Source organism: Onychostoma macrolepis, chromosome 09, assembly GCF_012432095.1.
Source record: "Onychostoma macrolepis isolate SWU-2019 chromosome 09, ASM1243209v1, whole genome shotgun sequence".
Lineage (NCBI taxonomy): Eukaryota > Metazoa > Chordata > Actinopteri > Cypriniformes > Cyprinidae > Onychostoma > Onychostoma macrolepis.
This window is the reverse complement of record NC_081163.1, coordinates 722,073-742,072: the sequence shown is the minus strand read 5'-3', so window position 1 is coordinate 742,072 and position 20,000 is coordinate 722,073. Positions and strand designations below refer to the sequence as shown.

At 37.8% G+C, this 20,000-nt stretch overlaps 2 protein-coding genes across 13 annotated transcripts in view; both read right to left on the bottom strand.

Moving 5' to 3' along the window:
- LOC131546651 (serine/threonine-protein kinase Nek5) overlaps positions 1-3,247 on the bottom strand; it is a 23,775-nt gene extending 20,528 nt beyond the window's left edge. Inside the window, exons 1-3 of one of the 3 annotated variants that reach the window (XM_058786413.1) lie at positions 3,002-3,247; positions 1,224-1,323; positions 1,005-1,102 (exon numbers count right to left, since the gene is read on the bottom strand). In XM_058786413.1, the coding sequence (XP_058642396.1) occupies positions 1,005-1,102; positions 1,224-1,323; positions 3,002-3,247 (444 nt within the window). Of the gene's footprint in view, positions 1-1,004; positions 1,103-1,223; positions 1,324-1,412; positions 1,635-3,001 lie in introns of those variants that run through there. The other 2 variants (XM_058786414.1, XM_058786415.1) reach the window with 2 other exon arrangements.
- A 2,937-nt stretch (positions 3,248-6,184) lies between these two features.
- LOC131546650 (R3H domain-containing protein 1-like) overlaps positions 6,185-20,000 on the bottom strand; it is a 59,016-nt gene continuing 45,200 nt past the window's right edge. For all 10 annotated transcript variants that reach the window (XM_058786402.1, XM_058786406.1, XM_058786409.1 and 7 more), the window contains 8 exons: positions 16,744-16,877; positions 15,585-15,682; positions 12,876-12,979; positions 9,963-10,111; positions 8,975-9,119; positions 8,822-8,895; positions 7,718-7,789; positions 6,185-6,703 (listed from right to left, as the gene is read on the bottom strand). In XM_058786402.1, coding sequence (XP_058642385.1) covers positions 6,701-6,703; positions 7,718-7,789; positions 8,822-8,895; positions 8,975-9,119; positions 9,963-10,111; positions 12,876-12,979; positions 15,585-15,682; positions 16,744-16,877 — 779 coding nt within the window. In that variant the 3' untranslated portion in view covers positions 6,185-6,700. The remainder of the gene's footprint in view (positions 6,704-7,717; positions 7,790-8,821; positions 8,896-8,974; positions 9,120-9,962; positions 10,112-12,875; positions 12,980-15,584; positions 15,683-16,743; positions 16,878-20,000) is intronic.

The window sequence follows — 20,000 nt, the reverse complement described above, 5'->3', positions numbered from 1 at the left end:
AATATAAGTTTTCATTCACAATTCAGACTTTGCTCAGCACTGGAAGAAGTAAACTCTTATGTCTAAAATTTTTGTTGTGTCTGCTCAATTGTGCTCCTTTCTGCAGAAAAAAGATCTCTATGAGGAATTTGAGTCAGGTTTCAGGCCCCGTCACAGCACAGAAACCGCACTTGTTAAGATTACAGATGACTTGCTTCTTGCGTCAGACCAAGGCTGCACCTCATTGCTAGTTTTACTTGATCTTAGTGCTGCGTTCGACACTATAGACCATGACATACTCATAGATCGATTACAAAACTATACGGGTATTCAAGAGCAGGCTTTAAGATAGCTTAGATCCCACCTGTCCGATCGCTACCACTTTGTTTATTTAAACAGGGAGTCATCTCAACTATCACCAGTAAAGTGTGGAGTACCACAAGGATCTGTCCTAGGTCCTCTGCTATTTTCAATATACATGATGCCCCTTGGTGATATTATTAGGAAATACGGGATTAGTTTTCATTGTTATGCTGATGATACTCAACTATATATCTCAACAAGACCAGATGAAACTTCTGAACTATCTAAGCTAACAGAGTGTGTTAAAAATGTAAAAGATTGGATGACCAATAATTTCCTCCTATTAAATTCGGATAAGACCGAGATATTACTTATTGGACCAAGAAACAGTACACAGAATCTCTTGGATTACAATTTGTATCTAGACAGATGTACTGTTACGTCATCTAAAGTCAAACATCTGGGTGTTATATTAGACAGCAACTTGTCCCTTGAAAATCATATTTCCCATGTTACAAAAACAGCATTCTTCCATCTTAGAAACATTGCCAAGCTTCGAAACATGCTACCTGTTTCTGATGCAGAAAAGCTAGTTCATGCATTCATGACCTCTAGACTGGACTATTGTAATGCACTGCTAGCTGGTTGTCCTGCATCTTCAATAAACCAGCTACAGGTAGAGCAAAATACAGCGGCTCGAGTCTAGAGTCTGTGTGTTTGACCTGCTGCTCTGTGAAGGGTTTTCCTCTCTGTGTCCTGATTCTGTGCATCAGATCACCGGCGTCGCAGTATTCCATCAGGATGCAGAGGTTATTCCTGTCTGGACAGCACACACGGACACAACATCACATACACATGAATCTACATCAGACGATATAAAGACAGAGCGAGTGCACACACACTGGAATACTGCTGAAGTCAGGACTAATGCAGCAACTGACCGTGAAATGATTTATAAAACGCCACAATGTTGGGATGTTTCATTTTGGACAGCAGAGTCACTTCCTTTCTGGAGGCGTCCTTATCCCGAGAGGACAACTGCTGGACATGTGATGGAGAGAGAGGCACAAGACTCGTACACTTCCTCACAGAGCACAATGTCCTCAGCAAGAGTCAAATTGGATTCTTACCAAATTATAGAACAACAGACCACATCTTCACCCTACACACCCTGATCGACAAATATATTAACCAAAGCAAAACCAAAATATCTGCTTGCTTTGCAGATTTCCAAAAGGCCTTTGATTCAATTTGGCATGAAGGTCTGCGGTCAAAACTTCTAGAATCAGGTATTGGGGGTAAAACATACAATATTATAAAAACAATGTATTCAAACAATCAATGCACAATTAAAATTGGAAATAAACATTTTATCCCAAATTTGAAATACTTTGCCCTGACTTTAAAATGTTAAACAAGAAAACACCATTTCAATATTTATTAGGGGGAAAAAAGGATTGTATCTTACTAGCAGCAACATACACTGATGCCCGTCACAAAAAGAGGGAGGAGTCAACAAATCAGTGATGCGCACACACACACACAGAATTTTAAATTGTTCATAGAATTCTAGAATTCATAGAATTGATTTGTTCTATTTTATTTAATTATATACATGCATGTATTTATTTTTTAAATACATATCTGTTCTAGATTCAATGTAAACACTATGCTTTGGCAATACATTGTAACAATTGTCATGCCAATAAAGCACATATTGAGTTGAACTGAATTGAATTGAGAGAGAGAGAGAGAGAGATACTTACTTTATGACTGATTTACTTTATCTTTTCATTTATTTAGATGGATTTTATTTATTATTATTTATGTTGTTGTTGTTGTTGTTATATATATATATATATATATATATATATATATATACGTTAATGCTTTGGCAACACATTCATGCTAATAAAGTTGAACTGAATTGAATTGAGAGAGAGAGATGTGTTTGAAAAGATACATTATAACAGCTTTAAAAGTTCTGCTTGTTTTGGTTTAACAAAAAATTAACAATTAAAATGAACAGCATTAAAATTAAATTAACAAAATAAAAAATAGTTTGTAGCAAAAAAAAAAAAAAAAAAATTAAAAATTAACAACAAAAAATAGAATTTAACATTTGAAATCTTTTTGAGTTATGAAAACTTCTATTGAAATTATGTTCAACCACCAAATCTTAAAGTTGATTACTCAAAAAAAAAGTCCTTCCAACTAATTTCAACACAACTAATTGTGGAACATAACAGAAACTTTTAAACGTCAAATATAAGCAGCTTTAAACACTAACAGGTCTTTCCTGTAAAACACATAAAATAACAATTTCAACATTTATTCTCATTATCTAGTACACAAAAAAGCTAAATTAAAAATTATCATCATTATTACTACATCACTATTATTTTAAATGAGTTAACACAGACATGTTTGACTTTCACACAATATTAAGGTGGTGTAATGATTAACATTATTATGCCAACAGAACTTGAAAGGTTTAATTAAATCAATAATGTATCATTTTTAACATGCAGCCATGCATTTATGCAAGTTTTGTTAATAAATAGCCTACACTGAATGTCACATTTTAATTCAGAATCAATCTATTTTCATGCTTAATTCAACATTGTGTTGGAAAAACTCTGAACAACGTCATGACCCGATCTTTAGTGCAGCCTGATGAAGAGGAATTTACTTCAAGTCTGTCTCAGGAATGTCTCACCTGTCTCAGGTTGATCTCTTTGATGACGTAGAGCTGCGCGCCCCCACGCCGGTGTTTGACCAGCAGCGCGCGCCCGAACGAGCCCTGACCGACCTGCCGGAGCACCTCATACTGATCCATCACTCTGATGAAGATGAAGATGAGGATGAGGAGGAGGATGAGGAGGAGGATGGTCTTCTGCTGGACGGCCAGGAGTCGCATGAACGCGAGCGGCACGTCACCATAGCAACGCGTCAACAGCGTCATCTGACAGCGTCACTCTGAGCAGTGCTGCCAATTTAGCATTTTTTTTTTTTTTTTGCTAGATTTAGCAACTTTTTCTTCAAAAAGCACCTAGCAACAAATGTAGCTATTTTTATAAATTATTTGGCAACTTTTAGCAACTGTGACCCAAATGATATAAAGGTACACATTTTCCTTTAAATTACACAAAAAGAGGACATCAAAGTGTCTAGCAATATACATATCACGTGAATTAAGTTGCTACTGTTTAATAAATGTTCATTTTTGACAACACCTTGTTATTAGTTTGTGCCTGCACTTGTTGATCAGTGAAAAATATGTAGAAAACTGGAAAAGACTCACGGGACTCGCGGCAAAATTTCATTCAAACACAAAAACCGTTAAACTGACTAGAGCTGCGCGCGAACATGGAGTCCTGAGGTAAGATAGTTTTACCTCACGAAATTATACCAGTTAATTAATATTATGAAAATAACAAATGGACATAACATTTAGATACAGGTCACCTACAAGTGAAGAAGAAGAAAAAATCATTATTTAATACCTCGAAACTTTGACGCGTTTGAACTGAACTGAGCTCAATAATAACAACACTTTTTGGAACTCTTTTACAGTACACTCTTATTCTCCTGTTTATTACTGCAAAGCTGCTAAAAATATATGACTTGACGTTTCAGAACCCCGCTATTCAGATTTAAACCATAAAGCCTTATATTTATAACGAATTATTATAACCATAAAACACAATAACGGAGGCTCAAATGAGATTTCTATCCTTCCCAAAACACTCGACACTCTTTTCTTTCGATCTCTGGTTTGTCTGTAGTTCGTCTCAAGGTGGCGTGCTAACATCGTTTTTACAAACATTTGAAATAACGTTAAAACTCGACAGAAGCCTCGTTAGTAGGATATAAACAACCTAAAATAACGCTCTGCAGCGTAGCAGCTGTGTTCACTCGAGTCTTGACTGCGAAGCCGGTTCATTTTAACTCAATTTAGCTCCCAATAATGAACAAACTCCATCATAAAGCACAATGTTTCCATCGAACATGTGTTTTGAGCTGCAGCTCGTCATATTAAGGGTTTCACTAGCAACAGTAAAATATGTTCACCTGAACATGTTCCTAGATTTGTGTTGAATATTTGGAATGGAAATATTGATATTCTATTTGTAAACATCATACTTTTCCGCTTATTTCGGTTAATGTCATAAAACTAGCGAGCTAAACCAAACCTCTGCCCTTGAACTTCAGTTGTGTCTTTGGATGAAGCATGAGCTCATCTGAAATCACTGATTATTCATCTAAAGCTCGTGTGTTTGATCATAACACGAGTCTCCATTCACCTCCACGACAGCTGCTGGGATCTGAGTCAAACACCCATACAGCCATGTTCTCAGTTCAAACACAGAGATTAGATCCTCACTAATTCATATTCAGACTCCTCTTTTCTCTTTGCCCTATGATCTCATGTAGGGCAAAAATAGCTCCTGTAAATACACAAGTGTTTCCATGACTTTAAAGAGGAAATATTGAGAAATGAATTACACTGATTAGAATAGAGAAAGCTGGCAGATTTCCCATCAGTCCCTCCATTGATGTAATAGAAAGTTTCTTAACTAATTCTAATTCATTGGCAAGGTAATGTAAGAAAGTACAGTAAATGTACATTTACATTGTCATTTAGCAGATGCTTTTATCCAAAGCCACTTACAAATGAGGACAAAAGCAGCAATCAAAACCAACAAAAGAGCAACGATACGCAAGTGTCTCAGCCCAACGCTAGGTTTTTATTTTTTATTATAAAATAAATTAAAAGAATGTACCACAATTATCAGCAACTAAAATCATTAAAAAAAAAATGTCATTACTTGTAATAAATTAACTGAAATATAATATAAAAAACCTTACTAATTTTATGTCAGCTAGTTACCAAGGCAACATTTCCCATTTTCTATTAAATGCAAGTACTAAAATTAAACACACTAAAACAAAACAAAAGATCAAAAACTATGGACATTTTTTTTTATATACAAAAACTAAAATATTATAAAAAAATAAAATCCAACTTAAAATATCAACAGAAATTAATACTAAATCAACACTGAAATTTACATTAAAATATTTTAATAATATTAAAATGATGTAAGGAACAATGCAAATATTAAATCTTTGCAATATAATGTGAATGATTGTGGAAACCATCAGAGTCGGTGAAAAGACTCCATATTCTTTCTCTGTGTTGTTATTATAGCGGTTTAATGTTGTTTTATGTGATGAGATCTCGGAGTGACCTGAAACCGAATCTTTTATAGTCGTATCACGGAGAAGGACTGGATGCTGCAGGTTTTCTGATAAAAACATCAATTACTGCTGAATAAACAGAAGCTCGACGCCGAGATCCAGTCGTTGTGAGCAGAGCTCGTCCTCCGCTCAGCTCTCCAGATGCTGATTTAATTACACGTTAATAATCTCACCGATTCACACCCTTACCGGACCTCCGTATGAAGATAAAGCTGTCCATTATGGATTCCAGCAGCTGCGGCTCAATAAGAGCACCGGCAGGCGGGGGATCTCTCTTCTGCCAAATTACTTTGACGTTACCGGAGGAGGAATCTGGATGAACTGTGGGGCGTTCGGACGGATGAGGTGAACGGCAGGTTAATGCAGCAGACAAATGAGCCAATAAAAGCAGAATTGAGATGAACGACAGCGTCCAGCGGCTCCTGATGAATGACGGAGGCCGGAGAAAAACCACAGACTCGCGGCACAGCACGCCAGTTTTTGATAAAGCAGATCGTTTGGTGTAAACATTTATTGGTTCTCAAACTGAAATAAAAATGGACTTGCACCAGTAAACACTGAACAGCCTTTCAGACTTCCATTTCTAAAAGAAAAAATAGATTTATATATAGAGAGTTTATATAAATGTGCAAAACTGTTGTTCTTTTTATAATTTTCCTCTTTTTATTTCCCCAGTACGAATATAATATTAAAAGACCCCCAAACAAACAAAACAAGGATTGAATGACGTGTGTGAAAACAGCAAACACAAGCGCTCAAAACATTACAAACGTGACAGTGCGTATGAGGTCTTAAATTAAAAACAAAAATATGCCGTCTGTTCCCACAATTCACAGAGGAAACAGAATCAACTGCATTACTTTATCAATTATTTACAAAACGCAGGTTGTGTTTGTCACGAGACGGCGTCTGTTTTTGTTCGTCCGACTGAAGGCACACGGCGGCTGGAGGAGAACGTGAGCGAATACAAATGTGAAACCAAATGGAAAAAGTCCATCTGAAGTGGAAAACAAAGGAACCAATAAACGGAGATATAAAAATAAAGAAGAACACAGTTCCGGCTGTATTGTGATATGTTCCAGTCAGCTGTCCAGTGAGAGAGCAGAAGAGCTGTGTTGTTGTCTTGTAGGACTGACCTCCAGCACGCGGCTCGTCACTGCAGGAGACACACACACGCTCAGAACACACACGATACGCTCAGAATATGCTCAGAACACACACGACACGCTCAGAACACACACACGCTCAGAATACGCTCAGAACACACACGACACACTCAGAACACACACACACGCTCAGAACACACACACACGCTCAGAATACGCTCAGAACACACACGACACGCTCAGAACACACACACACGCTCAGAACACACACACACACTCAGAACACGCTCAGAACACACACAACATGCTCAGAACACACACGATACGCTCAGAATATGCTCAGAACACACACGATACGCTCAGAACACACACACACGCTCAGAACACACACGATACGCTCAGAATATGCTCAGAACACACGACACGCTCAGAACACACACACACGCTCAGAACACGCTCAGAACACACACAACATGCTCAGAACACACACGCTCAGAACACACACACACGCTCAGAACACGCTCAGAACACACACAACACGCTCAGAACACACACACGCTCAGAACACACACACGCTCAGAACACACACACGCTCAGAACACACACGACACGCTCAGAACACACACACGCTCAGAACACACACGACACGCTTCGCTGTACCACACGTTTGAGCAGCAACGACAGCACCATATCACAATTTACAGCTATATAGATTCAGATTTAATTTACATAATGCTTATTCAAATAATCTGAATTAGAAACTTGGTGATATATTAGTCCACCTCTAGTAAAGTGAACTTCACACTTCTCCAGTGAATTATGACTTGAAGCAACTAACGTTATATCCAGCCAATAATAATAATAATAATAATAATAACTAGCGATATTTAACAAACACACACACAATCTCTCTACAGCAGGACTGGGCAACTCTGGTCCACTTTCCTGCAGAGTTTGGCTCCAACCTTCACGAGTTCCTCAGCTTCTGGCGATCGTGAGGAGCGCGAGGAGCCAAACTCTGCAGGATCCGGAGGGTCAGAGTTAGGGCTACCTGCGTCACCTACACTGAGATCTGTAGACAGCGCTTTCCTCGTCAGCCTCCTGCCTCGAGCCGCGGGCCGGATCCCCCCCGGAGCCTGCAGAGCATCAACACACATTACATTTATATATATTTACACTCTATTTATTTGTGACCCGTGCCGGCAGAATGAGTGTGAATGCGCACAGGACCATTTTAAGCTAAAAAAGAAAAATGTCAAATTTGAGATTTTCACAAAAATGAGTTCATTAAGCCCTCGTCTGCTCCAAACAGTAATTAAACATCTAAAAGTATCTGTGTTAGTATGTTTTCTGAGAGGAGTACCTGATTCTCATCCGAAGCGCACACATAAAGCGCTCTATGCAGATACACATATACACAGATTTACAGTAGGATAAATATATTGAAGTATTCACGCAAACGTAATCTGTTATTTCTTCAGAGACCGTTTGGGGAAAAACATCGGATGTGTAACATTATATTAGATCTGTGTCTTAATATACAGGCCGTCTGTCTCAATGTTAATCAAACAATAAAAGAAAACTCGCTGCTTGATTGAACTGCTTTTGTAGTTTTAATAATCTATTTATTTTTAATGAAGACACTTCAGTGATTTTTACATTTTACTATTTGTTTTTCTTTAAAAAAGTAAGTAATAAACTTGTTTCTCTTATATTTGTTTCTTTTTTGCATCGGTTCTTATTTATAACAACAAAGATAAAATAAAAAACAGCTATATTGTGATTATTAATCTAGTGATGATTAAGAAAAGAAATGGGAAAGATGTAGCGCTGCTGGTGATTTTGCTTTGAAACCTTCAGAAAACTTTACATCAGTTTTTCTCTTAATCGACTTCAAACAGGTGCAGCGCAGTCATTTCTCATCCGAATCCAACAGATCGTACATCACTTTGAAGGTCTTTTAATAGAGAATGTAAAATAAAAATAACTCATTTTTGAAAATTTGCTCATTGCGACTCATTTTGCTAGCACAGGTCACATTTATATTTTATATTGATAATTTATTCAAACTTTGGCAGATTTGCTGCGAGTTAAAGTGGCCCATAATGGCATTATAAGCTTCTGAAGTAGCATGTTAATGTGATCTGGATTGTGATTGGTGGGCTGACCTGACTGGACAGCGTGGGCGGGGCTTGAAGTAACGGTGGGCGGATCTGAGGGCTGTACTGGAAGCGCACCTCACCTGACACAACAACACACCTGATGATCCTCAAAACATCCTCCACACTTTATTAAACTCCAGACTGGACCAGAGGACTCACCTTGTCCTGAAACCAAGGATCTGGAGAAGTGAGGCATGAAGGGAACAGTGCTGAGGCTGGGACGGATGTTCTTTACATTGGTGAGGTGTGTTGGTGTGGGAGACTGGGCCGGAGAGTACTGCGGGCTGCCCATCTGAGGACTGCTCTGTGAACAAACACATCCAGATGATGCTCACCATCAGTTCATCTGAGATCAGGAGGAGTGTGTTTCTTCATCAGGTTTGTAGAAATGTGTCTCTGCATCAGTGTCTCAGCAATGGATGCTCTGCAGTGAATGGGTGCCGTCAGAATGAGAGTCTGATAAAAACATCACAATAATCCACAGCACTCCAGTCCATCAGTTAACATCTGGAGAAGACAAAAGCTGAAACACATCCAGCATTAAGACGTTTATAACTAAAATATAATCCATAATAACTCTTCCTGCAGTGAAGAAGTGCATCTGCTGTTGTCTCTCACATCAAAATCCAGCCACATATTTGTTTAGAGCTGTTTTGGCTTGTAAACGCTGCTTGATCTGCAGATTTCTCTCCTGATTCACACCAGAACACTTTTTCACTGGAGGAAGCGTTATTATGGATTATAGACTCGTATTATAGTTATAAACGTCTTAATGCTGGATTAGTTTCAGCTTTTGTCTTCTCCAGATGTTAACTGATGGACTGGAGTGCTGTGGATTATTGTAATGTTTTTATCGACTCTCATTCTGACGGCACCCATTCACTGCAGAGCATCCATTGCTGAGACACTGATGCAGAGACACATTTCTACAAACCTGATGAAGAAACACACTCCTCCTGATCTCAGATGAACTGAGAGGGAATACATTGGCAGCACATTTTCATTTCTGGGTGAACTATTCTTTTAACATTACATAAGAGCATACTGAGGTGCATTAGTGATTTTGTTGTTGTCAGATCTGCACAAAAACACACTGAAGTAGAAAAATGAAATCCTGAATTTTGAGCGTAATCTGCTGCGTTCTTACTCGTGACGGCTCCAGACAGCAGACGTTGCTGGGCTTCTGTGAGCGTGTGTGATCGAAGCTGTAGTATTTGTTGTGTTTCCACTGCAGCGGTGAATGTGACTGAGGCTGCTGGGACGCAGGTAACGCCAGGTGCATCATCACCATACCACCTGCACACACACACACACACACACACACACACAATGCCTTCAAGACCATTTACAACATCAGAATCATAACACCATAAACAGCCAATTACTGTAACATTTGATGATGATGATGAGCTTTTAAAAAGGTATCGCCTTTGGTTTTGGAGGTTATTCCAACTCCAAATTTTCCTTTTTATTATATGCTTGTTTTCATTAACCATAATCCATTTTTATTTTTAAAATTTTATTTGAATATGGCAACATAATGTCACGCTCTACAATATTTCTATGAATAAATCTGTGACAGAGACTACCAGCCAATCACTGTGTGCATAGTTAATAAGCATGCTGACGTCGCCCATAGCAACGAGGTAAACCCCGCCCCCTTACTCTGAGGTAAAGACTTCTCTCTGTTCCTCAGCACAGGTGTGTCTCAGCAGCTTTGTGAATAGGATTCAAGAGAAAACTCTTTTACTGCTATTTAGGAGAACTCTTAGTGGTGAGAGAAAGTGTTTTGTGAATACGGTCCAGATCTTTTATTCTGGCACCTTCACTTTGTAAAAACCATAACAATGAACATTAGGAAAATTATGAAGTCACAGTCAAAGCAGCATTATTTTAGTTAACTAAAACAAAAACAAAACAAAACAAAAAAATAGACTTGAAATAAAATAAAAGTTAAATAAAATTAAATACTAAAAAAAAAAAAGACTTCTGCTAGTTGCCAAGACAACATTTCTCATTTTAGTTCAGTTTCACTTGAACAAAAATAACTAAAACGAAATTAACTAAAATAAATGGTAACACTGTATTTTGATAGTCCACTTTAGACATTCTGCTAACAGCAAGTAACTTTGCAACTACATGTCAACTAGCAGTCATTAGAGTATTAGTAGACGGTCTTAATATCTTCTAACACTTTACTTTGATGAGTCCACAACATACAACATACTGACTATCAGAAACTCTGCAAGTATATGTCAACTTATTCTAACCCTGAACCTACCCGACTGAGAGTTAGTAGACATGTAGTTACAAAGTTACTTATAGTTAGCAGAACGTCTAAAGTGGACTATCGAAATAAATTGTAACCAAATGAATAACTTTTACAGGCATGATAATAAATAATTAATAAAAATGACAAAAACACAACAAAATTACTAACATTTTAACTAAAAGTGAAAACAGAAAAAAATGTATTTGAAAAAATTATATATAACACTATAATAATATATCAACTATATATACACATATAAAATGGGGAACTTCTGGGGATTTAACAGATTAAACGGTTATATATACAGCGCACATTAACTCAAAACACTAGACTGAGACAGAAGACTGATATCAAGAGCCGTTCAAGAGTAAAACAGCGCAGAAGAGCCACAACAGCTTTGAAAGGACGTTCTTTCTCTCGCTGCTTAATCCTGCAATCAAATTAAACCACAAGACGCTCGAGAAGGGGAACAGAAATCTAATTTGAGTATTTGAGGAGCCCTTCTAGCCTCGTCTTTTAATTAGTTATTAAAGACGAGTGATCAGAGAGAAGCCGTTCACGTTAATGAAGAACACATCAACGGCAAATGAGAATTACAGGAGCCGTGAAGGCCTTCTTTAAGAGATAGCCATAACCGCGAACAAAGCGGCACAGGATTTACTTTTTAATTACCAGCCGTATCTGTTTAATAATGGGATTGTTGGGAGCAGAGAGTGTCATTTCAATTAGCACCTTTACGCCTCGCGAGAAACGGCACGAGACTGAAGGTCACGTTACGCTCGTGTTCTCCAGACGTCTTAAAGAAAGGACGAGCACGAGGATCTGTGTCAGACAGCGCCGTCATAAACGTGTCTGCAGCCCAGTTAAAGAAACGGTCATCAGGACACGCAGCTCTGATGACCGACGACTGACTGCTACAAAACAAAACATTCCACTGATTTATGATGAAACTATTGTCTTTTATAGCTTTACAGCTGAATCCAACCTGTTTCGTAACGGACTAATTTTGCAACAATAACACCGTTATTAAACCAACACTGAACCAGAGTCATTAGAGTTAACTAAAACCATTAAAACAAAATACATGAAATAAATGTTAATTGAAATTTAAAAAATTATAATTTTAGCTAGTTGCCATGGCAAAATTTCTCATTTTAATTTGAACTTGATTTACTAAAATAAACTAACCTTGAAATAAAAGTTAATCAAAACTATGGACACATATAAAACAGGGCTTGACGCTTGGCTTTTTCCTGAGGAGCACATTAAACACAATTTAGGGGCGCAATGCTCATTTTTCCAATTATGTGTTTCAGCTTAATAAGGGGAATATTTATTTATCACAATTATTTAATTTATCAGAATACAGACAGCTTCAGACTTTATTTAATAGGCTAATCATGTAATGCATGTACGTTAGGTATGTAACGGTATCAACTTTTCACGATAGTCGTTGAAGCTTTTGTCACGGTGTGTTTTTTTTAAATCACAATATATAATTTCCAAGTGAAAAAAAAAAAAACCTTGTCCTCCTAACAGGTTAAATAACTTTATTAAAGATCTTTTTACTAAAAAATATAAAGTAAACAAGAGTTTCAAGATTAGAGTGCAAAAGATTTAGCTCAAATTAACGAAAGAACAATAGGTAACATTTTACAATCAGTTAACATTAGTTACAGCAGGTTGATTTACTAGAATGAAATCTGCGATAATTCCCATCATCCCATTCGCATCACATCACAGTCTGAATGCAGAGCAGAGGAGAGGAGGATGCGTATGGGTTTGTACCTGAGCACTGCTGGGCGGGCATCTGTTGCGAGCCGCAGGGTGGCGAGGTGCGGTGGAACGACATCTGCTCCGCTCCTGGAGGAGGCAGGAACCCCACGGAGGAGCTGAGGAGACCAACACATGCAAACACATGAGAAAACCTTCAGCAGTCACCTACACTCAGCGCACGCTACGGTTGGGTGCCAAATTCTGTACTTTTAAAGGGGTAGTTCACCCGAAAATGAAAACTCTGTCATTAATTACTCGCCCTCATGTCGTTCCAAACCCGTGAGACCTTCGTTCATCTTCAGAACACACATTAAGATATTTCTGATGAACTCCGAGAGCTCTCTGACCCTCTCAAAGACAGCAAGGATCAATCCTAATTTTACCAAGCTACGAGAATGCTTTTTGTGCGCAAAGAAAACAAAAATAACGACTTGATTCAACAATTGGTCTCCTCCGCGTCCCCCTGTAGCGCCAGTTTGGAGCGAATCACATACGTAAACAACGTTTGCAAAGTATGTACGTGGATACATTGTTTACATTCAGATCAAAGCGTAAGCAACGTAAACAATGTATCCACGTTGCGCAGCTGACACAGAACAGCAAACGTTGTTTACGTATGTGATTCGATTTAACGATGTCCTTGCTATGTTTCTGTGCGTTGATGGTGTTCGGATCCTTGCTGTCTTTGAGAGGGTCAGAGAGCTCTCGGAGTTCATCAGAAATATCTTAATGTGTGTTCTGAAGATGAACGAAGGTCTCACGGGTTTGGAACGACATGAGGGCGAGTAATTAATGACAGAGTTTTCATTTTCGGGTGAACTACCCCTGTAAGGGTACTGACCGAATTGCGTCGGTACTACCAAGTACAGATTCACATTAAATCAAACACAGGGTTACATTTCTAGGATCATATGTTTTCTGCAAAAACGCGGACGGAATCACATCCATTCATAAAAACAGAATTTACTCTATAGCGCGGAATGCCATGGAATTCATCAATTTTTGGATGAATACATCAAAAGTAGGTCTGTCACTTAATTCGAATCGTAATATGGACTAGTGTCTGTGAATATTAAAACGCAAAAAAGCGGTTTAAATAAGCATGTTCCGCTTGCCTCTGTATGAATGAATGGTGAAGACGCGGTTTTGTTTACTACGTGAACACTGAAGCACGTGCGACGCTCAAACTCATGAACTTCATCTCCAGAGCTGCTGTGACCGTCACTTCACCAGATTTTTACCATTTCATTTGAGAAAATTAGCATCATATCATACTGTATACACACAGAAACTTCACGGCAACCCGTCAAAATAAAAGTAGTTTAACGTAACAAAAATATATTACTCTTGTATTATTTTTGTACAGTGTAATGTACGTCTTTATATATTCCATTTTCTGTCAAATTTAAATAAAACAATTAAATGATAAAAATAAATATTACAACCAGATTAACCACTTAATTGTAGAAAAAAATTTATAGATTATTAAAAAAATTTTAACGGAATATTCACACAATTTTTCTTCCATGTATTAATCTTGACAGTAAAATTCAGTTTGTTTGCCAAAAAATAAAAGGGTTTAATTTTCATTTGATTAAAAATAAATAAATGTTTAATGCCTTTGACTATCAGAAAAATTAAAACAAGAATTTCTGGAAAAAAAAAAGACAGAAAAAGATTGTAGGGCTCTATTGTTGAAAATGTTGAAGTTGCTTTAATAAGGACACGAGGAGCCGCTTGATGAAGGATGTGCTGCGCTGAGATCGCTCTCCTCTCGGGACCCGCCGCGTTATATTAAGACCAGCTGCATTTCTGGCCTTATAAATCATCTGAGCGTGGCCTACTAAAGTCAAGTCCCGAGAGACGACCTCTTCCTTACAGCGCAGGCAAAACTAACCTGTACGGATTGAGCTATTTTACACCCCAATGAGATGGTTTCATTTTGAGTTGAGTTTATTTAGCAGAAGATGAAATCCGTCTGAATGTATTACTCAAAAAAAATATATATGAACATTCGTCAGCGGTGTGCATAAATGTTTTATTTTTCACTCCCCAGCCCTGAATATCACTGTAACGCTCTAAGCTCCTTCTGAGATTGACATTCATGCATTTGACAGATGCTTTATTCCAAAGTGACTTGCATTGCATTTAAAGTGCAAATCTGATCAGTTCATGCATTCCATAGGAATCGAACCCGTGACCTTGGCGTCGCTAGTGCAATTCTACAAAAACGAGGAAAATATCTTAAAACATAATAACAGCATCTGTAGTAGGGCTGCACGATTTGAGGAAAAAATCCAGCCTAATTGCAATTTTTCTGATAAAAATTGGGATTTAAAATGCAATAAAAAAAATCCAGGTTTGCTGTGCTTGTGTGTAGTGCTGCACAACTTGGCCAAACGTTTGTGATTATATATCAGTATGGCTACAAAATAATAGAGAATAAAATAAGAATAGAGTTAAGCTGGCTCATGTTTTCTCAGAGATGGAGTTCATGTGGATTATTTACTGTGGAAACACTGGCTCACGAGCTGCTCGTGTGTAAATCAACACAGTGACACGCTTCACTCTGAAACACAAGCACTGATATCTTATTTATATTTAAATATTGCCTTTGAGATTTGATAATTGCAACCCAGCCGTATCTGTAGTAGAAGCTCTGAATGAATCCTGACGCTCCTGCAGATGTAGTAAAGCGTGTGGTTTAGTGCGTGCGTGTACCTGACGGCGTTCTGCTGGCTCGGAGGCATGATGCTGTAGTAAACCTGGACGCTGGACGCAGGAACGGTCTGCGGATACGTCTGCTGCGGCACGGACACCTGATACAAAACACATTCACAGACCGCTCGTCACTGCTGTAGGGATGGAGCGATTACCAGTTTGACCATAAATCATGATAAAACTCCCCACGGTTAGTATTACCGTTTCATATTTAAATGATCATTAAAACCGTATTCGATTACCGCGATCTGAAGAGCTGAGGATGAATAAATACCATCCAACAGAGTTTAAGTACCAGTCTCGCGTGCGCACCGCAGCAGAATAGTGTAGTTTTGTGTGAAAACATGGCGGAAAAGCTGAGAGGTTTTAAAAGAGTGCTGAGGGAATTAAACAGATCAATATATGAATGAATGAATTATATGAATGTACCTCTGAGGGTTCGATGGCATTTTGTTTTCATCTTCGCTTCATGTAATACCTAATAAAGTAGTGTTTTAATCATAATGCTGCTTTGTTCACGGAGGTTACGGTAAACAGCTGTGATTCTGCTGCTCCATCAGCGCCACCTGCTGTCAGAGACCGGATCTACACAGACTTGCATTCGCATTCAGTCTGTGAGCAGCTTCTGTCTGGACTAAACGCAGACCGTGGATTTGCATGCTCTGCTGTAAAGTTTGACCGGTTGATGAAAAACAAGCTTATGTGGATTCTACACATTTAAACAATTCGGATGAGTTATCTAGAATTATTTTATTATAAATCAATTATTTTGACTCGACCCTTTTCTTTATTTAAAGGCTGAAATGTGAGGTTTACCATTTCATTAAACTTTTTTAAAGCTTTATTTGTTTTTTTTGGATTGCTTCATTCGTGCATGCTATTAGATAAACTGCTGTCAGTCAAGTTGCCATTTAAAATCCGGACATCATCGTTGGTAATGTTACTGTTTTAGTGTTTATGCAAACAAAAAGTAATATTAATTATTGTTTGTTGATTTTAAATACAAAACTTGGTGAAATGATTTGTGTGTCAGTACTTTTGAAACATTTCCAGCACATTTTAACAAAACAGTGATAATTTCGGTCACTATAATCGTGTTAACAAACTTTCACTACTCTGCTGCCAGAGTCATTACATGCTCCCAGAATGCAGCGTTCACCTGATAAGTTGGCACTGGCGGATACTGGACCATCATGCCTTGCAGCTGATGGCCCATACTGCTGTGCTGATTCGGCGGCGGCTGCATCATGTTCTGGTAGCTCTGCTGCTGATTTGGCATCATAGTTTGGTAACCTGAAGAAACGCACAGAGACGACTGAAGACACAACTTCAACAGCAGCACGTGAAACCAAACAGAAGAAATATGACAGAAAAACCCAATAAACCAGTTACTGTTCACTGACAAAACAAAATCATCCTGTCAATCAACAATAAACTCGGTTTATCCTTATAATGCATTATACATAAAATGCAGATACATAAACATTTCTAAGAAAATGCATAGTTTTTAGTAAGTGAATGAAATTTTGTGAATGCTTTAAGACCCTTATTTACACGTCATTTATTTATTTCTTCTTATTTTTTACAATTGTATTTTAAGAAATATAATATATTAATTTTAAAATATAAGTATTTTAAAATAATGTTACCCGTTTTGTGTTAGGGTTATTTTGGACCCGGTGTGTATGGAGTACCATTAGTGTCAAAAATACTTTTTGTAGAATTACCCATGAACTTAAATTATAGTCAAAAACACTTTTCCCCACATCTCACACACTTTTGGGACTGAATTTTGTTGATGAATATGAATATGTTTGTTTATTGACGAACCACTGCAGCACGAAAAACTGATTTTCTTCATCTGAAAGTGAAAGTTTATGCAAGTAAAATTAAAATTAATTAATTTGGGCTAGATTTAAGTAATTATGAGCTATAAATTCAAAGGAATTTAATTAAATTCCATTCATTCCTATGGTATTAATACTGTAATTCTTAAATGATATGTTCTTATAAATGAAAAAATTGAATTTCTGAAAATTCTAAATTAGTAAATGCAGTAATAACAGGTTACATTGAAAAAAATTTCACATTCACTTATTAATGAGAAGTCGTTTATCAGATATGTTATGGTTTTAGTTGGAAAATATTAAGGTTTGACTGTTATATAAAATTATGATTCTTCAGGTCCAAACGGGGCTGGAATGTGAAAATACTATACATTTTGAATGCGTTATGAGAGTTATTCAAATACTTATATTACAAGTGTCTGTAATCTCAAATCTATGAATTCAGATTGATGTCGTCGCAGAACAAGCTAATGATAGCCTTACTAGCGCACCGCTTTAAATCACTGGTGATCTCAGCACACCAGCAGCGTTAAATTGCCTCTCATTATCCGAACACAAATCACAATAGCTTATATAACGGCTGCGGCGTCACGTCTTTGAAAGCTTCTGCGTGTCAGCGTGCGAACAGGCATTAATTTACGCGCACGGCTCGTCAAGAGCAGGGTAATTTGCATCGGTGTCAAGGTTATCGGGGAGCATGTGACCTCCTCTCCGTTTCAATTTCTGCTGGCTTTTGGCCAAAGGGACGCAATCAATTTAGCCCAGATGAGAGCAGAAGTGGGACGAAGGAAACGGACGGCCCGCGGCGAGGAGACGGAGAACGCACGCTATTTTTAGCTCTGTTCTCTCACCTCCACCGAGGAGCAGAGCATGATGGGAATATTATATTAAACACTCCAGCTGAGCTTGCAGGTAGAGAACAGGAGAAATGTGTTTCACCGGATTTTCGCGTCAGGAGCATCTGAAGGGTTTCACTTCTGGGGCAAACATCATCATTCCATCTCTACACACAGCATTCAGACACTATTCCAGCAAGCCTTATTCCTTCAAGATGCAAATGAAATGTACAACTAGAAACAGGTCATTCACATCCGTGTATTTTTATTAGAGACATTAAACCCAACAGAAATCACATCAGCTTCAAATCCGTCTCATTCAATCAGAATCCGTCTGAAATCTGTTTTTAATATCAGACTGTTTTGAGACTTCAGTTTCATGAAGCTGTTTTACACAGATTCATCTGATCTTGTGATTTTATTATTTTTTTACAGTATCCAAATATAGAAAATCAAATGAGACGAGCAGCTTTCATTTACCGTATTATACAAACACTGACATTGCCACATAATTATTTGATATATAAAACATTTAATTAAATTTCCCGAAAAAAGTGATGTACACTATCAGTCAAATATCTGGAGCATTAAGACTTTTTAATGTTTTTAAAGTCTCTTATGTTTACCAATATTTATTTGATCAAAAACACAGTAAAACAATAATATTCTAAAATATATATATATATTTTGGAAACTGTGATACACTACCATTCAAAAGTTTGGGGTCAGTAAGATTTAAAAAATAAAATTAATACTTTTATTCATCAAGAATGCAATAAATTGATCAAAAGTGTCAGTAAAGACATTTATAATGTTGCAAAAGATTTATATTTCAAATAAATGCTGTTCTTTTGAACTTTCTATTCATCTGAGAATCCTGAAAAATAAAATGTATCTCAGTTTCCACAAAAATATTGTGCAGCACAACTGTTTTCAACATTGATAATAATCAGAAATGTTTGTTGAGCAGTAAATCAGCATATTATAATGATTTCTGAAGATCATGTGACGCTGAAGACTGCAGTAATGATGCTGAAAATACAGCTGCATCACAGAAATACATTACAGTTTAACACATATTCACATAGTATTTTACAATTTTACTGTATTTTTTATCAAAAATAAATGCAGCCGTGGTGAACAGAAGAGACTTCTTTCAAAAACATTAAAATAAGTACTAAAGACATACAGCAATAGTAACCAACCCAAGAAGGAGAAGCGTGTTCAGCGTTTATTCAGACGGCACAGACACTGAAGGCTTGATGTTGTGTGAGCGTCAGACGGACTCGAGCGCAGAGACGAGTGTTCGAGGAGGAGTGAGCGGCTGGAAAAGAGACCGGTTCACTGTGAGAATCGTAGGGCGTCTCAGACAGTGCCTCGGCCCCGCATTCAGCCGCTCCGACAGCCAAAACACTCCCATCAGCATCAGAAAAGCTTCTCCAATTCAATCCATCCAACATCTGTCGCGCACAACAGAACAATACAGCTAAAACAAAACCTGCATTGTGTGTGTTGAAGAGCCAAACGCCTGCGTCGCTGTAATGAGCTCCGGGCTGCGATCTCCTGCGACAATCACTGTGTGTGTGTGTGTGTGTGAGCATTTATATAAGTGTGTGTGTGTGTGTGTGTGTCTCTGTGTGCGCGTTTTTGTGAAAAGTCAGGACATAGATGTGTATAATGACGAGGGTATGGCAGGTATTACAAGGTGAAGGTGGCATCTCAGGACATTACTC